Genomic DNA, 20,852 nt, shown 5'->3' with positions numbered 1-20,852 from the left:
CAAAGGACTATCGCTCAGCTCGGAGCAGAGGCTCTGCTGCTTGCTCTATGTTGTTGATGCCATTACTGTGACAAACAGCTGTTTGCATGTCTGTGGTGCTTTAACTCGGGGTCCCAAAGACTTCAGGTAAAAGAAAACTCCTAGAAAAGAGGTTAGATACCCCCAAATCTACCCCAGCTCAGTGTCTTACTCATACTCCTGATGTAAAGCTGAGACACGAAGGATGAGACGCACTATTTCTCTCTCACAGTTTGTGTGCTAGTCCTCAAATCTTCCCCCAAATTATTTTACACTACTAATGAAAATATCAGGATTGATGGTAAAATCACATTGTTGTTGGGTAATGCTGAATTTGAGTTTGCAATTTGAACTAGCAGTCTCTGTAGTTAATGAAACTGCTGTTACTAACAAAATGAGACCACACACGAAGTGACAAAAAATATCTTTTGTTCTTCGCAAAACTTTGTGTATTCTGTTTCTTCTTCGTCCAGCCCAGCGGTACATCTTCTCCATAAGATTTCCTGGAATTACAAAAGTGAAAACGATACACCTTCATGTTTGATTTCTCTGAAAAGACAGAATGAAAGCATGACTAGATAGAAGTCTTTCCACTTTGGGCTTACAACTAAAGAGATTTTTTTTTAATGTGAAAATACTTCTGTCTGGAAAAAAAGACATCCCTTTGACTTCTGCAGTGCGCAGTTGCCTTAAATATGTGGCTCCTTTGTGCAGTTAACCACATTAATGGGCGTTGGTGGAATTTGTCCCTTTGGTTAAGGACAGTTCAGAGTATGCATGTGTTTCTCATCCTTCTGATCATGTTTTTGAATACAGCATCCTGCTCCTTTCAGGGAAGGTCTTGTAACAACATTTCTTTTTCCAAACAGTCCAAAAATTGCTCATAAACCTTCTTCTTGTAAGCTGTGGACTGTTGTGGAGAGGAGAGCTGTGTGCAAACAGCACAGCCGCTTTCTGCAGCTTGGACACCGATCCGGACCTGTCCCCTGGCTCAGGTGTCAGAGCCGTTTTCTCCAAGTCTGAACACTGGCATTGACTATTACAGGTGCTGGAGAACTTGCAGCATTACAGTAAATTTGATATCCAGGTGCTACAAGCCCGATAAGTGTTTAAGTACAAATTCTGCCCTCATCTCTCTGGCAGTGCTTTACAGTTCTGCCTGTCCTGAGCTGCTCTAAATGCTGACATTATGCATAAAGTTCTCCGAGGACCACTAATTGCACATTTGACATCCATGAGAAAAATGCTGTGTCTGTTGTTATAGCCTGCACTAGGAAGGCTATGATAAAAGCAGATTGCTTTATGAAGGAGCTTTAGTTCATTTTCTTAGCGCTACAAAGTTACCTACTTCTAAACTCGTTAGTGTTATTAATGATGAAAGAAAGCACTGCACAAAAATTAGTAAGACAGGTTCAAGCACTTTCTTTTACTCTGTCATGTGATAAAGACATCTAGGCTTAATGATTCCTCTGCCATCACAACAGCAATGTTGAAAGAGTAGAGGAATCTCTGGTATTTTAGACTCCTGATAATTAAAATATGCATATATATTTTAATGTGGTTAATCTGTGAATTAAACCAAATCTATTTTGAAGCAACTACATAGATGCAGATATTGAAAAGCACATTGCACCTGCCAAGTCTTTGATGCTATTACTAATACATTGGCTTCATCAGAGAGCAAGAAGACTGACCTACAGAATTTAGCAGATTGCTGCTATCTGCTGTAAATGACAGAAATTCCAGTGTCTCTCTAGCCCTTAGTATTTAAATCAGTATATCAGAAAAGCACCTATCCCGAGTATCCTGATTTTCTTGTTTGTAGCACTGACAGCCAGGATTGCATTTCTTGGTTATTCTGCCTATTCAAGCGATGTTTTAAGAGAAGAGGAGTCTCAAACTAGAAAGTGACTACATTTAATAAACACATAGTTAAAGAGTGAGTTTTAAAAACAGCTGTAACTCCCTGTTCATCCTCCCCTTCTCCCCAGCTAGAACACAGTCAGTATTATCGACTCAGGACTAAGACTTGGGAATCCCACATTCAGAGATTGGGTAAATCAGTATCAAGGCTGCAAAAGACTGCTGCTTCTTCTGCAGCACAGCCCAGCTCCATGTAAAATTCAGATTGTCGCTTTTACTCCATATAGCTGAAAAGTACAGATTTAGTTTTTAAGCAGTCTAGAATTTAAGAATGGAACTGTATGGCTTGGAGTTCCACATAACAAATTTGTTTCAGTCTGTTTCCGCCAGCTCCCTTTCAGCTTCTGAAATGAGCTTAGATGGGCAGCGCGGATGAAATCGTTCTTTCTGGTACTTCTGTTAGCTTGTGATGGAGGGAGAAGACAGATGACTTCTCTCACCTCCAGGAATTCTGTATTAAGAAAATTAAGATTTCTTATTCAAGACAATGAATTAAACAGAAACTCAGACTTTTTGTAGACCAGCAACAAATACATGAAGAAACTAAAGTATATATTCAGATGCAGATAGGCTCAGGTTTAAAAATTCTCTCTGGGCTATTTTTCTTCAAGAGGCTGTGCTGTTTATTTTCCACTATTTCTTTTTTCCTTTGTATGCCCCAGAAATAAACAGTACCAGTTGATTTAAGCATTGAAAATTTTCCCCACAGGAAGCACGCAAGATCATCTCTTGTAACGTAATTACGGTGTTAAATTCTGGCATAGCTTTTGTAATGACAGTTAGTCCATTCCCCCCCGTTATCTATATATTTTCATTAGGACAATGTATTTGTTCTGCAGCTTTTTAATAACAACAATTACAACCTATTTTGACTTTAAAATTTGGACTCAAATTTAGTGTGTATCTTGTGTCTTCAAGGCACCTAACCTTGACTGTGTCATTTGTAGCCATCACAAAACGGTTGAACTCTGCTTTTTAACCCGTAGCAGAGTTTGCTGCTCAAGACGCTGTGCTAGAGGCAAGGTCAAGGTTTGAGAGACTCGACTAGGCTGCGAGCTCTCGGGAAGTCTTCACCATGCTAACACCAGGGGAAAAAGACCCAGGTTTTTTAAGGGAAAATCAGTACAACATAAGATTGCTTTTTGTCATGATCTGTAATCTACAAACTGAGGACTTTGAGGACATATGAGCTTAGCTATTTTCTGAACAAGATACCTGAAGGTGCGCAAATGTGAACTGAAAGATCTGTTGTCAGAAAAGAAGATTTGACTCAAAGGTGAATTAAAAAGAGCTTATATTATATGGAAATCTGAAGCTATGTGTTTCAATATATTTGTTATGTTTAAGAATGGTATAAGTTAAGGTTGTTTTTTTTTAAAGAAGAACCTTTTTTTTACTAAGCAATTATAAAATAACGTTATGGTAATTTCTTGCTTGAACAGCCTTCAGTGGCCTATGTACATACTACACCAGGCTTACCTTCAGGCTGGGAAGAAAGAAAAGACGCGAAGGGACGTACTTACTATGTCAATCACAACAATCGCACCACAACTTGGACGCGACCCATCATGCAGGTGTGAAGATCTGTTATCTTGTTTAACTTAGACAGCAGACACTTAGCACGTATTGAGTATATCTTTCAAATACTGTGATTAATGCTTCCTTAAAATAATAATGATAAATAAATAAATGAAGTAATGTTGTCATTTTTCAAATGTCCTGACTCTGGATGAACTGTGATCCTGACAGCTAGCTAACTTGGTTTTCCTTCTGAAATAGCTTGCAGAAGATGGCACGGCTGGGTCAGCAACCAACAGCAACAACCACCTGAGTGAACCTCAGATACGGCGGCCTCGGAGCCTCAGCTCGCCCACAGTAACTTTATCTGCTCCGCTTGAGGTGAGAAACACCGGCATCAGCAAGGATGACCTGCGTTCAGCTTCTCATTCTTCGCTCTCTTTATAACCATTTAGTTAGGCAGCACGGCCACTTTTCCTGACCTGCTAATTTTGTCCTGACGTATTACAGTTTTCTTTAGTAGTTTTCCATGTGCATCTTTGTCGTACAACAGTAACTTCCATGATCATTGAATGATATGAGAAAGTCTTTCTTGTGTTTGATAATTTGATTTAATTAGCTAACACTTATTTCACTGTTTGAAATATATACATTTTTGTGACTCCTTTCAAGTCCTCAAACTTATAAAATCAGAAATATTTTTTAAGTTGAACATTTATTTTGATGCTGGTTTCTTTGAAAATTGTACATGCAATTGATTTTGGAAAATCATGGAATGAGATGCTGATTTTGTGCTTTATATTCCTTGTCTTTCAAAAGGGCTTCTTTAAGTATCTGTAAAGATAATTCAGAATAGTATTGAATGCTGTTCTCTGCAACATATCTGAAGAATAGTGGCTTCTTATGCAATCAGAGACTGATTTACTTCTGAAAGTATGATGAAGCCTTTTAAAACAGTTAAACATGGCTGTGTGGAGGAGAGCGAGTTCTTAAAAACTTCTTCAGACTGAGGCTCTAGTGTCATCTTCGTCCTTCCCTGCACCCTCTCTTTCCTGCTCCTCTCTCTTTTGCCCCTGCAAAACCTCTCCGACAGTCATGTGAAGAGTCTAACATTCAGTTCATTTTATTTTATGTATCATTCTTCTTTCTTCCTTATACTGAAAAATACTGTCCCAGTCATCAAACAAACCATTAAACAAAGGTAGGATTATTGGATCTTTTGATCCTACTTTCAGTGGGAGGATTGTAGCAGTTATATTTAAAAATGAACTACTTAATTCCCATTTCCACTGTTAATTTTAAAGCCTAAATTTACAGTAATTTAATAAATGAAATTTAAAAATTCTGACTATCTTAAACTAAAACATTCAAGCCATTGCTCTCCCTACTAAAATTTTAAGCATTTGAGCTGGTGGAAGTCGCTGGCTAAGCACCTGACGCTTTAGTTTCTGGAAGTGACCATGGCAATAGCCTTTTTGACAACCGCCAGGGGAAAAGTTTTTTCCACCTCAGTATATTCAGCTAATCCATTCAGTGGTTGGTTGCTTTGTTCAATGTTCAGAAACCACAAGGGTGCTGGAAAGCACAAAGCTTGTTTTCTTTTATCTACCTCTGAATTAAAAAAAATTTTTTAAATTAAGGTGTAGACTTACTAGTATTAAAATCTTAAAGGATACAATCACCAGGAAGAAAAATCGCCTTTGTTTGTGTTTAGTTTGTTCTTTTATTGTAAAACGTATTGAACTTTTTTGTGTGCAACACATATGGAAAGCTTTTATTTAATGAGAACAAATTTAAATACTACTTTTGTACACTGTAATTTAGCTGCATTTTCCATCCAAATGCAGTGTGAAATAAGCCACAAATAAGACTATAATAGTTTTGTAAATATCTTTGTTTACTCTTCATTTTCTAATATAATAGGGTGGGAAAAAAGCAACATAGTCAATAAATGTTGTTAAATTAGAGAATTGCCTAAATAAGCATGCATAGATTTAGTGAATCTTAATAATTAGCAGAGCAAGTAGAAAACAAATAATTATCATATATCAGCCAAAGAAAGCTTATTTTTGGAAAATAACTGAGAAGTTCAAAGACAAACAATATTAAAACTGCATATTTAAATTTCATTTTCTGTTTGGTGGAGATGGGCAGTGTTTTCTTAGATGAGTAAATCTGGATCAAATTTTTAAAGCTGTTTAGATGCCCAAACATAGAGTCTCCTAGTGGAATTTTGGAGTGAGCCAGATCACTTAACTCCTGCTGTTACAAGTAGGCATTGATCAGTGAAGTAGTTTGGAGGCTATGAGAATTTATTAAAAAAAAAAAAAAAAAAAGTCCAAGATTTCTAATTGCAAACTGATATAAGGAGTCTAAATCTCCTTTTATTTTAGGGACTTTTTTTAAGGTCATGTCTAAATATTTTGTCTGAAGTTGCAGCTGAGAAACGCATTGAAAAGTGAATAATATCACCTCATATTTAAGGAGATACTTTCCTGTTATAAAGTGTTTGAGCCATATTGTACCATAAAATGTGAAGCAATGCTTTTAATCTTTTTCTGTATAAAATTAAATACGAGAATGTATGAGGCAGCTGCACTAAAATACGTCCTCAAATTTAAATACAATGGACGTTGTCATTGCGGAGGGAAGGGGTAAAGCACTGTGTCCTTCTCAACAAAAAGCTCAGCATGTTACAAGGGGTGAAAACCTGTTTGCTGTGATACCGAGTTTTGTTCGTTTCTCAGTCCTGAGTGACATTTGGCGAATTAGCGTGTTCCCTGTTTTGCCCAGGGCATGAAGGAGTCGCCGGTGCGCCGGGCGGTGAAGGACACGCTCTCCAACCCGCAGTCCCCGCAGCCGTCACCATACAACTCCCCCAAGCCGCAGCACAAAGTCGCGCAGAGCTTCTTGCCGCCGGGCTGGGAGATGCGCATAGCACCCAACGGCAGGCCCTTCTTCATTGACCACAACACCAAGACCACCACGTGGGTGAGTGTCATTTCAGATCCGGTGCCGCACTGCAAATGCTTGTGTCTTGCCCTCTCTGTTTTCCTGCCTCTATCCCCTCCTTTTTATTGTGGCATTTGTCTTGTCTTTAGTTCAAGTTCAAGTTCGGCATGAGGGATTTGCCAGCCTGACCCGTCATTAAACTGATCCAGGAACCTGGCTGCATCCTCTGTGCCACGCTGTAAAGCAGCGATGGACTTGCAAAGCCGATTCCTTGATGTGGTTGTAGTGCTGCCATTGCTGCTCTCAGAGAAGGGAAACTTGGTTTTATTTATACACTGAAAGTACAATTTGGTGAATTTATGCATCCTCTACCATGCAATAGCGTTTTGCATTTTCTGTCTGACATTTCTATACTTGATAAACCATTGCATACAAGTATTATCTTTGAAATTCCCCAAATTTGGGGTTCAGAGGCATGCAATGTGATGGAGTTTTGCTAGTTTGAGACTGCAATTCTATTGTATTTCACTGTTACTAGTACTGCTTTTTTATTAACATAATACATGTTCATCTTCTTCAGTTATCAGGACCCCTTTTTATTTGTGTTCTGTCACGAGGCTTTATTTTTCAGTAATAATAATGTTTCAGCAAACAAATTGAAGAAAAAATTAAACTAGGAAAAAATGTAGGAGGAGACCCAAAAAGGGGCATCAGTATTTTCTTGCTTCTGTATGAACTTAAAAAAAGAATTTTCTAGTGGAATGTCTGGTCCGGCTTCCTCTGGTTAGATGTACACGTTTTGCAATAATTGCAACTATAGGCAAAGTGTATTACCTGCTGAAGGATAAGAAATAGTGATGTGAGCTTGGAATGCCAGCCTGGGGTTTAATTTAGTTTACTTAGTTAAATCCTTGAATTTTGCTTACTTATTGCTTATGTACTCTTAGAATAAAGAATTCGGTTTATCCGCCAGAATTTATTCTGTTACTCTAAATTTGCTATCTTAGCAGGCAAGGTTTTTTTTAAGTTGCTGTTGGTATTAAAAAAAAAACATGTCAGTATGAGCTGAGAAGTTACTTTGCATCTGTCCATCTCTGTGTCCAAGGTGGTTACTGAGGTTCACTGTTCACGCTATTCCTTGGATAAGGAGACGTGCCAGATCCCGAATGTCGGTTTGATCATTGAGCTCCTAGTATCAGTTATTGTCTGTTTCTTATCGGCTTACAGCGGCTTCAGAAGAATCAGTACAGTGCTGAAGATGATTACGTATTTACAACAAATTGGGACAATGACACTTTTATTTTAGCAATGTGGAAAGTTTGACTTTGTTCTTTCTTGATAAAACTTCCTTCAGATATTAAATGATCTATGATCAGGCGCTGTTATCTAAAATAGATCACCATATTAAGGTTTTCGTCTATATGTGGTCCCGTCAATGAAAAGCAGTGCGTTGACTTGGGTGCAGTATAAATTAACGCACATCTTGTTTGTACTTAAGTTTGTCAACGTTTAAGTTCAAACTCCAGAAAGAAATAAGCGTGCTTAATCCATCTGGTTTTAATTATGTTTTAACAGTGGAAGCCTTTGTGCCTAACCAAAACAAGCTAATGTTTTAGTTACTTCAGCTGCCTTAGAAATCAAATACTCCAGTGTTTCACATCATCATTTAAATATGAGCAACACTTTAATTTGTTAGGTACCATTCTGATTCTCAGTAACCACTATTATATTAACCATTTCTAATGGTGACTCTTACTGTTGTTCTCAGATGGATGTGGAAAACCTGTGTGTGTGTTAAGAAATCTCAAGCATTTTTTATGTCGTTTTTTTTCCTGTGACCAATTTTGCTTGCTACTTTTTGTCTTATTTGGGCATTAATTTAATATCGCTTCATTAATAAAATTTAAGAAGCTCATTTTGATCCTTTTCTAGCCTTTTTCTCATTGGTTGGCTTATTTCCCTGTGTTTTTAAGAGTCAAAAATACGCATGTTTCCAAGTGCCACTTATGGGAGTGTGTGAATTCATGAGATTAGTGCTGTTTTGTTTTTAAGCATACCTCTGGGAATAACACAGTTAAGGTCTTAACATCACCCTCCCTACCTGTAACATTTACAATTTATAAATCTTAATAAAGTATTTGACACATCCAGATACTAAATGCTCTGTAGCTTTTATGTGTTTTGGTTTTGTATTTTATTCTCAAAAAAAACCCTTGAAGAACAGTCCTAATGTAGGCAGATTTCTTTTCCAGCTAATTCTGCTTTAGATTAAGTGTATAGTTCTGACTTAATCTGATGGATTTATATTACAGGAGGATCCACGGCTGAAATTTCCAGTGCATTTGAGATCAAAAGCTTCTTTGAATCCTAATGATTTGGGCCCTCTTCCTGTAAGTGCCAATGTGTATTTATTTTTATACATACCTGCTCTCTTTGATCTGTTACTGCATTCATTTATTGTATGTGGGTTTGTGCATTACTATCATCACCTCAATGTAGATTTGAAAGTTGCGTTTATATACAACACCAAAAAGTTTTACTGTGATCTCTGAATCATTCATGCTTTTTGAAGGCAGCTCATAGTATTTCTGAAGTGATTGAACATTTCTTTGCTTATATGAAACACTGAACTTTGAATAAATATATCCTTAGTTTTATCACTGGCTATGTGATTTTAGATAATTAACTGTTGCTTTAGAAAAAAAGTTTGCTCAAAGTGAGCTTTGTAAATGTATCAGCATTCAAAAACGTAAATAAATTTTGATTTTGAATGAGTGTCATATTCTATAGAGAAAATCATCATATTAATCTCAAAAATCCTGTCATACTTGTAGCCAATGTGTAATATTGATTTATACACATGTCAAATAAAAACCTTTGCTTTGTTTTTAAAAAGCTGTATCCTTAAAGACAGAAGATAATCTATGAAAGATGACACTCTTTCTAAGGTGTTGATTATTACACATAATGTTAATTGCCTCCTACATACTAAGCACACTTCTGAAAAATTGCCCATTGGAAATGTCCTCGCCACAGTGGAAGTCTTAGGAAGAGTAAGCCACCGCGGGCCGCCCGCGCCCTCAGCATTCGGGAGGTGTTGGGACGCGCGGGTGGCCAGCAGCTGTGCCCCGAGGAGAGACTGCCGTCCCATCCTATGGACGTGGCATATCAAATTAGCTTTGTTTTTGAACAGTTTGAATAATTGAGCCTTTAACGCTACTCATTGTCTCTGAACTGAGTTGCAGTTAGTTAGACGAACCCCTCTGCCAGCAAACCCAAACGGGTGCTGCCTTTGGGCAAGAGCGGTGACAAAAGCTAGCTTTGGTTAGGGGTGATACCCTCTGTTACCACGTATGATCAGACATCCTCCTCTGAAACATCCTAAAATCGCACCGCCCTTGTCTTGATGAGCAAAAAGGTTTGGTTTGTATTTAAATCCATTAGGCAACTTGTCTGGCCCAGTGTCTCGAAACATTAATTAGATCAAAAACTGTGCTCAGATGAACATATTTATTAGGATGCATTTACTAATTACAACACAGCAGTAAAGCAATTTTTTAAGAAAACAGCTGTGGAAATAGCTGTTCTCTTGTAATTTTTCAGATACATTGAGCATGCATTAATCTCCATGGAGACATTGCTTAGAGAGAAGACACTGTGCAGGAGTAACCGAACGTCCAATTTACAATTGATTCTGTTAATTGCTGCAAGAGATAAAACATGCCATTAAATCAGAGAAGCCTGGTATATATTACTGGAAGTACATAATTAGCAACAGATTTAAACTCAGTTGAAACAAGCCATTTTTGAGTGTTGTAAGAATGACTACAGAATTTAACAAGAGCTGTTTAAAAAATATTGAAATGAAATCATTCATCTTGTGTTGTATAGAAGGCAGAAGCTAGACCGAGTGCTAGGTTGGACAGTGCTGCATGTACAGTCTGCCATTTGTTTTTCTTTCTATGCTCTAATCATTTGGAAGGGAGGAAAAGGGAATAACCAAAAAGGGAAGGCTTGAGGACTAGGCCGGACATTCTGGTCCTGCTTTAATAGGATCCTGACTTGTGTATGGACAGCAAATGACCCACAGGGTTTCAGAGGTAGAAGCAGAGACAGATGATGGGCAGTCTGTTCTTTATGATGGCTTCCTCACAGTAGGAAGTGATTGTAAATCTTTATGCAGCAAGTTTCCACTTCCAATATTTTTAAAAAAATATTAACTGTACTGGATATAGTTATCTGTATAAACAGCCAGTTCTTCTTTGAGTCTTGCTACGTTATTGGCTTTGACATAATGCATTTGTGATGGTTTTGTGTTTTCTACCTCACAAACATCTTTCAAACACTTTAAGAAGCTGTGGGTAATGTATTGCTTCATGCTGTGTGAGAGTGGTAGCATTTCACTTATTTTCTTTCTCTCTTTTTTATTCCCCAATTCTAGCCTGGCTGGGAGGAAAGAATACATTTGGATGGAAGAACATTTTATATAGATCATAGTAAGTAAGCACTCAGGTACTACAACATGTTGACAAAGGGAGGTAATAAATATTGAAGTGAAAGCTTTATAATTTTACTCTTCATTTAGGAAGCCAGGTGTTGATATGTGGAGACATTGATACCAGAGACTTAGTGCCCTCGTACGGTACTGTATATTCACTGGAAGCTTGCTTTTAATTGGCTCATCAAGCTTTGTCCCTCTCTGACTTGTGAAGCATTAACATTTCCTCTTTGTGGTTTCTTTTGTTCTTGTTGATATTTTGGATTCTTTGTTGTTGTTGTTGATGATCCCATGGCTTATTTGCACTTAATAAATTAAAATATACACTAGGAATAGAAAATAAGATGAGAAAAGATCATATAGCCACAACCCTACATGTGGGCAGTGGAGAAACACTGCTAAGTACTCTTTTCTCTCACTTCTTTAAGAAGGCCTTGTGGCAGTGCTAGTTCTGATCTTATTTCCTATTTGTAGCATGTTATATTGCACCCAGCCCATTAATATCTATTCAGTTCTGTTAGTGAAGTTCTAGTGTAAGTGATGTTTCATTGTAGATTTGTCTTTTACAGCATCTCAGAACTACTGTGTGAATTTTTGTTGTTGTTTGAAAATAAAGTAGACCAGCAAGGATTTTTTTTTTTTTTTATAAAGTCCAGCGGAATTCTTAATGAGCTGTTTCTACTGATGATATAATCTTCACAGAAATAGGCAGCTCACAAAACAACTGGAAGAGGGTACATTTGCTACAGAAAGCTTGTAGAATGAACATCTTAAACCATTAGACATATTTGACAGTATTATGGTTTTCCTTTAGTATCAGTAAAATTAACTCCTATGCTTACCTGTAGTCATATGCTATATCATTATTAAAATACTGCTTCTAAAGTAATATGAATTTTGAAATTGCATACATAGTTTTAAATAAAAAACAGAAATAATATACTTGTCAAGAACAAGATTAACTTCTTTGAAACATTAGTACAGAATTTTTAATGTCCTTTATACATTCCATACATCAATCAACATGTGTCTGGAAAATTAAATCTAGCAAACTACTGTAACATGCTGTCACTAAAGACTTACAGAATAAAACTTTCTGATTTAATATATCTGTATGATTCCTGAACATCCCTACCACCAAAAAGTTTTAATTTCTCAGTCTCCTAAAACTACTTAAGCATATGTTTTAGTCTCTAAAAGTAAACAGTGTTAAAGGTATACATTAATCAAAATCCCCCAAAGACTTCATAATTTCTATAAAAATAATTTATTTGCATCTGAAATCTCTCTTTAGCCCCTCTTTTGATCTGAAATTTTTTAGCTTTGTAGATAGCAGATTTTATGAAAGCGTGGGGTTTTTTGGTTTTGTTTGGGGGGGGGGGGGTTTGTTAATGCTAGTTGTTCCAGCAATACCCTTTTTTCTCGCTGAGCTGTTCCGAGGGGACTGCAGCGGCAGAGGCGATGCCAGTGGCATTGCAGTGGACGTGCTGCCATTCCCCTGTGATAACCCAGTGCTCCGTATTTAACGAGTGCCTGCCAGTCAGCAGCAGTCAGTGTTTAGCGATTTGTCTTGAACAGTCTCAGTAGTGGCTGTTTCACGATATTGGTAAGGAAGTGCAGTGACCTCTGTGCACTACAGGATTTCAATATTATTCCTTCCTTCATTTTTTTGACCATAATTAGACTTTTATGACGGAGCCCGCTCACTCCTGCTCGTTCCATGACTGACTTTAGAACATACGCTGGAAGCAGTCGCAGGTGTGACCGGCTGTGCTTCCCCAAAATACGAAAGCCTCGGTAGTCCATTACCCTGGTAACTGGCCATCGTTTCGCTCGTTCGCTGCTGAAGTGGTTAGTTAAGATGCAGCATGTATTAATCTCCTTATTAGAATACAAATGTGAAAAGTGTTAACAGATTCAGCTACTGCTAGTCCCCCATCCCCAGATATATATATTTTTTTAATTACCGTGCATAATTACCCAGTACTAGTGTCCTATTTTATTAATGTTTTTCTCTTCCCTGAGAGAAACTGTAAAAAAGTCTAATTCAACCAGCACAGGAACTGCCTCCTGGGCAGCAACACCAACAGCTATTAAACGTGCACAATATTGTTAGAATAACTTAGGTATTATTTGTCATGCAGTAGGCTGAAAATACAATACTTCGCTTTTTAGATTTTAACTTTAAAACAGCTTGTTAAGAATAGTAATAATTAGCTTTAATTTCCCCAGCACTCAGTCCTTGTAAAATACAGTCTCTAGTTCTCCATGATTGGTCCTTAGCCAGCTGCGTCAGCATCATTTACCATCCCGGGATAAATTAGTGTTCTCCAGCTACTGTAGCGTGCTTAACCAGATGCATTTCCTAGGAGCATTTTAGGACATCTACCTATTGGAAGGTGTCTTGAAGGAAAACAAAGGTTTTCCAACCATATTCAGACTAGTTATCACTGCTTCCCTGACAGAGGGATGGTTTCCCTCAATATCTGTCCTGGATCCTCCACTCCTCAATATATTCATTAGTGATTTGAACGATAAATAGGGGGAATGTATTCGTTTGATCAGCTGAAAACTTCACGGTGGGAGAGGGAAGAAGTGCTCAGTAGGGCAGGATTAGAGCTCAGCGTGATTTGGACAAATTGAAGTAAAAAAGATGCTGTTTAATAAGAATTACAAAATACTGCTCAAAATGGAAGTAACTGGCAGAATTTTTGTTAAGAAGGACGTGAAAATATCACATTAGGTAAACATCAGTTAACTCCTCCTCCTGACTTGGAGACAAGCAGACCTACGGTGAGGTGCCAGCTGGAGTGTCCTGGATAAGGCCTGAAGTCACCCTTCTCGCCTGCTCAGCCCTGGTAGTGTCCCGGCTGTGATGCTCCAGCTGGAATTGGTCCTCAGCTCCAGCGAAATGGCGGGCCGGATGGGAAGGGACCAGAGGAAACAGGAATCCTCAAAGGCTGTAAAGGCCGACGTATGAGGAAGGATTGAGAGAATTGAATTTGTTCGATCTAACTCTCCAGAGAGACGATAGATTTTCAAAAACATGCTGCAAAGGGAGTGAACTTGTTGTCCGCATCCGTCTTGTTGTAAGACGAGAAATCTTGAGCTACACTTCCAGGTAGAACGATTGAGGTTGGACATTGTCCTTCCCAATTTTAAGGGTATTTACGCACTGGACCAAGCTTGTGTAGCGCGCAGTCCCTATCAGCGTAGCGCTCTGGGAAGCAGCTCAGACGGGGTCGTGTCGGTGGCAGCACGTGTCTCAGCGTGTGCTGTGGCAGGGACCTGGCAAACTCTCACAGTCATTTCCACTTCTCTTCATGATCTTTGATTCCATAGAAAGCTACCGCCAAAACTTACGGCTCTCAGTTTCCAGTGGGTCTCTGAGAGGGGAACGCGTGTGAAAACAGCAAACTTTGTAGAAGGAAGTTTGACTGAGCAGGTCAGAGCAAGGTGAATAGGGCCAAATTCGGAGTCCAGCCTTGCCACTCGCTGTGATCTGCGGGAGACATGGTTTCTGGAGCTGTCAGCCTGAGATCCTTCTTCCCTAATGTCCATAAGCACTAGCTAGATAATGTGTGAAGGGAAATAAAATAGTATTTTAATATTTAATTAACTGATAGATCCAAGCTTCTTGAAATGTGCTTTTCTCGTGATCTCTTTGAATTTTATTCAGCAACATTTGATGAATGTCAGCTTTCAAAAACCAGTCTAAATTTTTGGCTATTTTAAAATTAGATTGGGACTTAAAACTTACAGGTCTTTTCCAACTATTTAAACATGGAAAATACTTGTATTTTAATATAAGTGCATTTGTTTTTTTGCTTTTACCATAGTAGCCTTAAAAACAATTTTTTTTGAAACTTAGTGTGTTTATTCCCAAACTAGCAATTACAAACTTAAAATCTTGCCCACTATTTTAATACACGTATCATAAATCAAAGCAGTGCATGTAACAAACGGGTGTATTATTACCCTTGCAGTGCAGAAAATACATGACTTGACTTTTGCCGTTGCAGATGGCACCTAGTTTGGTTTTTGGAGCATTGTCTTATTGTTGCAACATCATCGTTTTGTTGTGATTCTCTTGTGTTTAGATCTTATGAGGAACCGTTGTCTAGAGGCAGCGAGAGTTTTACCATAGTACCTTACCTAGTAACCTTACGGCCTAGCCCTACCAGTGCTCTTAAAAACTGTAGATGAAATGAACTGATTTCTGTTGCGTTATTGCCAAAATCTGCTTTGGTCAAAACTGAGTGATCTCTTATACCATGACTGTATAATTTTGCCTCCCTATAACCTTTTCATTAAATCAGTGTCTAGGATTTTTTCTTTTTTTTTTTTTTAACAGAGGTTTTATCCCCTTCCCTCCAAATTTAAATTCAGACTGTCTTTTAAAATTTTTGTATCTTGGCTCTCTTGATGCAAAATTTCAAATAAACTTAGTTTGTCATTTGATGAAATTTTTGGGTTCCTTTACCTTTCAGGCATGAAATCTGTGTATTTCTAATATGAGCTGAGTCCAGACCATGTTCAAATAGAACATGTACAGACTTTGATATAAAAGCAATGTAAATATACTGGGTTATGTTGTAGTTTTGCATTTTTGAATGAGTGTTTCCAACTAAACAGTGTGATGGGGTTTTGATGGATATGAGTGAATGCAGTCTTTTCTAACCCTGAAATACTAAATTGTGGAAATGGTAGGGAAAAGAGTTGTAGGGGGGGGAAAAACATAAATTCACAGTATGGCAACAGAGAAGTGATGTTATGATTTCTTTTGTTATTCACAGATAATAAAATTACCCAGTGGGAAGACCCGAGGCTGCAGAACCCGGCAATTACTGGTCCAGTAAGTACTGCTATGGATTTTGTGCGTCAAATGCCGTGGCTCGGAGCGTGTTCAGGGTAGGCAGGAGGCATTCCCGCAGCGCTGCTCGCTGCGTGGCCTTTCCGGGGGTACCGGCCTTGTGTGGGCCACCTCTGCCCTCCCGGGCAGCAGGGAGGCACTGCGCTGCGAAAGCCGGTCGTGGTGCCCCAGCCGTTGCCTTGTCCCCGGCGGGGAAGAAGTTAGACGGCGCTGAAGAGGTTGGACAGCAACGCGGTCCCTGTTTTGGTGAGCACCGGGGTCCGTCCTGGCCCGCCTGTCCTGCCCGAGGTCCAGCGCAGTCACACGCTCATCGGGAATCGCTGGAGCGGTTGTCACTAGCGCTATCCACATAGCGCATGGGTCAGACAGTACGTGGTACCGGTGGCTGTTTGGTGGCTTTGGGGCCTCCCTAGCAATAGCTACCGAGATAGGGAAGTTTTCCAGTCTTCAGTACGCGTCCTTTCTTGTAGCCACTAGCACGTGATGCTGGCATCTTTCCTGGAGCGTCTCAGAAACATGCTTGATCAGTAGATGTGACGGTAGATCCCGAAATACATCCGTCTCGGGGCTGAGAGGAGGGAGGGCTCGCTCTTCAGAAGGACAGAGACAATTTTGTTGGGCCGGTTTTTATTTCTTACGTTGCTGTGTAATTTCTGGATGGTGCTCCAGCCATTCTGAGACAGCATAGCTAAAAACGCTCTGGCCGCTAGTTTGTGCTCTGAAACGCCTGGAAGCCGTTGTTCCTCATCTGCTGCCTGCTGCTGCTGCTGCTGCAGCCTGAGACTGGGTCCACTCAGTGGGGTGACAAATGGGATCTCGAAGAGATCCATCACTGGTGTGATCCCCAGCTGAAAACAAAAACTTAAAATCTCAAGGCAGATTTTGCAGTTGTATTTGCTACTTCTCATGATGATGAAGTTCCAGGTGTGATTTTACTTCAAGTACATCTAAAATAACATTAGTGTAAAATATTCTTTAGTTCTTTTCTCTTTCTTTCTCCAAACTTGCTGATATTATAACTTTCTTACTGTGGGACAGAGAGTACTGAATCGTTGCATCTTATCCCTTCCTCCGTGGTGCTCAGAGTATGTTCTGTTATTAAGCTGTGTGAGGGCCCTGGGTCTGCTCCGAATCCCCAGCCCTTGGGAGTCAGACCTAGTGCCTTGCCGAATCACTGATAATAAGGTTCAGGGGGATGTAGAGGAGAAATGTTCGTGTTTACCCCTTATCTGGGTCACAGAATTTTATGGAGGTGAGACATTATGGTATACATTTTTGGATTTCTGGATAATAAAAAGCTGTTTCCTCTCAACAGGGAAGCAAGTGTAAGGAAGAGAAGAAGTGGGGCTAACAAATTCAAAAGAGACATAAAACTTACAGTTTTCAGAATATGAACCTTAGAAAAAATAAACTCATGTTTTTAATATCAGTTTTTCAAAACATCAAATATATGCAGTGATTCTTTGACCTTTTTTATGCAGTTTTATATCATTTTGTGGTGTCCCGAGTGATCAGATTTCCAACCCTTAAGATGTTTTCAGGTGGAAAGAGGAAGAAATCTGCCAAAAATACTTTTTGTTTTGGGTAAAGGTTCGTGATTTTTAGGGGTCACAATTCATGGCAGATTAACTACTGTATAGTATAATCCTAATTGCACTTGTTTATTAATAAGGTTATTAACAATCACTTGCTTGAACATAATTGCTTTTGGACTGATTTATCCATTTATCATGGACTTAATGCTTGAGATACTAATCTACAGTATATTGTAAAAAATTCTAATGTTTATTCTCCCAGAAACTTTGAGTATAAGTGGTAGAGACTATTTGGAGAATTTTGTTTCAAGATAATCAGGGTCAATCCTGATCCCATTAAGTAAATAACAGGGGGGGAGTTGTTGTTTTGTTTTTTTAAGAGGAATCAAGATCAAATCTGCTTTAAGGCCATATAATCATTCATCTTAATGATTTTTATAGTAATTTTGGTGCCATGACAAAAACAAAGACATACTTAAATTGCATTTCACATTGAATTTAAATAATAAAAGCATGTCGAGAGATTCCTTAATGGCTGCAATACAGTGATATTATCATCAGAGCAGGATTTATTTTGATTTTTTTTTAACTTTTCATGTCTCATCTTCCACAAGAGAAAGATCAAACAGAAATAGTTCTGCCTCACGTTTTCACCTACATCTAGTCATGAATCTACTTCAGGACTGGCCCACAGCCTCCCACATCAAAAACCCCTGTCGTCCCCCAGAAACCGAACTTGGACCCGACTTTTGCGGTTTGTGACTCAGCCTCCGGGGAGGGGAGCGGGCCGCTTTTGCGGTCCGGTGGCACTGAAAATCATCCTTCTGCTCCCAGCAAAACGCGCTTCATCTGTTGCGCTGTTTGCTGGAGCTGGGCTCCCAGCCGGAAGGAGGAGCAGGGCAAAGGAAGGTCAGGGTGTAACTGCAAAATGCAATCTTCGGGGCCGGGAAGCCTTTTCCTTCTTCAGTCTCCCTGTCGGCTCATTTAATTCCCCGCTGTGTCCGTGAGGACTCTGCATGGCGGCGGCTCCCTTGCTGGACGCGGCTGCCGCTAGTTCAGCGTGGTGCACGCGTGCCTGGCGGCAGCCCGCAAGACTTCTCGGGTGCTGGGATGTCCACACAGATGTTTCAGAGACCTGCGGCAGTGGGGTCTGGGTGCTCGCAGGTGTCAAAAACCAAGTTCCGACTCTGGTGATTAATTTAATTCTACCGTCCTTCACTCCTGTGTTTTTTTTGTTTTTATAACTTCTGCTCTGAAATTTTTCCATCACATTGCTGTCGCTCAAAAACGCGTCCTAATTCCCTGCGTTCAGTAAGTATTCAGATAAGTATTACGCAGAGACATGTGCTTACTGCAGAAGAATGGTGCTTTGTTTGCAGAATGCTTTCAGGTTCAGGGCTAAAAGCCCTAGGGAGATGTATACTATCCTCACAAGTAGTTTACAGAAGCAGTTTTATCAGCTCCTCTCTAAGAATTAGGCTCATTCACGTAGGGCTGAAAAGCGAATTTCCAGCCATGGGCACCTCCCTGCCAGAGTAACACCGGTGTGTGGGCGCACGTCGTGTCCGGTGCTGTTTGGAGGGCAGACGAGGTTCGTTGTTCATGTGGTAGCTTTACTGGAGCGCCTAATTTTTTCTCAGTTATATTTTCAAAGTTCTTTGAATTTTGTGTCTTTGTGTAGCACTGGGCAGTGCTTAGCACAGCCAGCAGTGTAAATCCATGTTCTGTGGTAACACTATTAGTTATAAGAATTCATAAAATACTGTATGGCATGCTGATTATTTCCTATTAAGACACATGGGTGGCAGCAATACATTCTGGTTTTTTTGTCTGTGTTAAAGAGTTGTCTTTGCTCTATTCTGTTCCTAAAATAAGAAAAATTGAGGGTAACTAGTTGATGAAACAGAAAAATTGGGTCAAAAGGTTCGATACCTTATAACTCAATTTACCCACCCAGAAATGGGAAGATTGCGTGTGCAGTGCTACATGCGTAGTGGGGTATTTTTCCAATGAACCCATAGCATACATATGTAGATAGCATGTCTTTAAACTTCTATTTTTGTCCAAATAATATTGGAGTATCACATTGTTAAATACCTGTGAAATAATCTGTATTTACAATTCTCTGACAGGCAGTTCCGTATTCCAGGGAGTTCAAACAGAAATATGACTACTTCCGGAAGAAGTTAAAGAAACCAGTGAGTAGGACCATGCTGCTTTGTGTGGGGGTCAAGTTCAGTATGTCTGGGAAGAAAAACAGCCGTCTGAAGGGTAGATGTAGAGGGATGGGCTATCTTAGTATAGCACACTTGCCAATTTTCCTGATCATCCTGCTAAAGGAGTTAAGTAGAACGAGAAAACTGAAACAAATTTTGAATTCAATTAATTGATTTCTGAACAAAAACTTTTACAAATGTTTAAGGCTTGGATTTTCCTATATGAATGGAAAATCAAAGCGATGAGGCCGCAAAGGAGTAGCAGCGATTCACTACTTCCCATTGCACCTGGGACTAGCTGGTATGTTAGCTGACAAGATGGGCTTGAGGGTTGATATTTCTCCCTTATCTTCCGCAGTGGACTTCAAGGGCAGAGCTGAAACAGGCCAGCAGAGCAGAGCCCAAGTTGTACCAGAGCACAAGTTCTAGCGCTCCTGGTCTGTGAAAAAAGTCTTTTCTGTATCATCTTTACCTTAGGAGAGTGGTCAGTATTAGCTTGTCCATGGTATTAACTTGCAGTCGACAGTATACCAGCACCAGCTAAGACAGGAAAAGGGATGAGCCAAGCTCTTTACCTGTATATTGGCAGCTCCTTACATTGTCATCTTTAACTGCAAGAGACTAAATCTTTTCTCACAGTATTAAAATGTAATATTTCACAGGCACTTTGAGTATTAGGTGCTTGAACACACTAAGACTTCAATTGGCAGTGAAAAAGCAAACCTTCGAAAACAGTTGTTCAAGTCAATTTTACCAGGAAAACTGTACCTGGCTATGAATGTCATGTTTATCTGTTCATCCACTCTTCTGCTGCTGCTTTCTACAAATTCTCTCACTTTTTAACTCAATTCTCTTCCATCGTTTCTGAATTTAGCTCCCCAGGTTAAATTGTAATGAGTGTGAGCTCTCTCAGTTTGGACAGAGCTCCTAAACCCTGAGCTCTTCAAAGCGTTTTGGCAGTACACCGCTGTTTGTTTGCACCTTGGCAATATGATTCTGTTTTGTTTATGGAGCTGTAAATGTTCGTACTGTGTAACTGTTCTGGCCTTTACATATAGCTGAGTGGAAGGGCTGCATACAGCTTGTGCGTGCCTTACATTTTAAGTGAAAATGCCCTTAAAATACGGCATAGCAATATGAGTCACTTTCTCACTTTTTTGGGGGGGGGGGGGGGGGTGGGGTTCTTTTCTGTTGATTTTCATTGTTTTGTCAAATACCATAGAAATCTTTGAACCGCTGTAGTGGAATTTATCCAGTTCACCATAAGCTATCACCTTGTAGGCTTAGCACTGGAAAACAATAAGCGAGGGGAAACTTCA

The 20,852-nt window shown here is 39.4% G+C and overlaps 1 protein-coding gene across 2 annotated transcripts in view; it reads left to right on the top strand.

Moving 5' to 3' along the window:
• NEDD4L (neural precursor cell expressed, developmentally down-regulated 4-like, E3 ubiquitin protein ligase) overlaps positions 1-20,852 on the top strand; it is a 160,811-nt gene that overhangs the window by 122,401 nt on the left and 17,558 nt on the right. For both annotated transcript variants that reach the window (XM_026070140.1, XM_026070141.1), the window contains 7 exons: positions 3,384-3,515; positions 3,721-3,840; positions 6,253-6,450; positions 8,724-8,801; positions 10,853-10,907; positions 15,706-15,764; positions 19,450-19,515. In XM_026070140.1, the coding sequence (XP_025925925.1) occupies positions 3,384-3,515; positions 3,721-3,840; positions 6,253-6,450; positions 8,724-8,801; positions 10,853-10,907; positions 15,706-15,764; positions 19,450-19,515 (708 nt within the window). The remainder of the gene's footprint in view (positions 1-3,383; positions 3,516-3,720; positions 3,841-6,252; positions 6,451-8,723; positions 8,802-10,852; positions 10,908-15,705; positions 15,765-19,449; positions 19,516-20,852) is intronic.

Source organism: Apteryx rowi, unplaced genomic scaffold (genome assembly GCF_003343035.1).
Source record: "Apteryx rowi isolate R43461 unplaced genomic scaffold, aptRow1 scaffold_304, whole genome shotgun sequence".
Classification (NCBI taxonomy): Eukaryota; Metazoa; Chordata; class Aves; order Apterygiformes; family Apterygidae; genus Apteryx; species Apteryx rowi.
The sequence above is the reverse complement of the archived record's forward strand: the minus strand, read 5'-3'. Positions and strand labels throughout refer to the sequence as shown.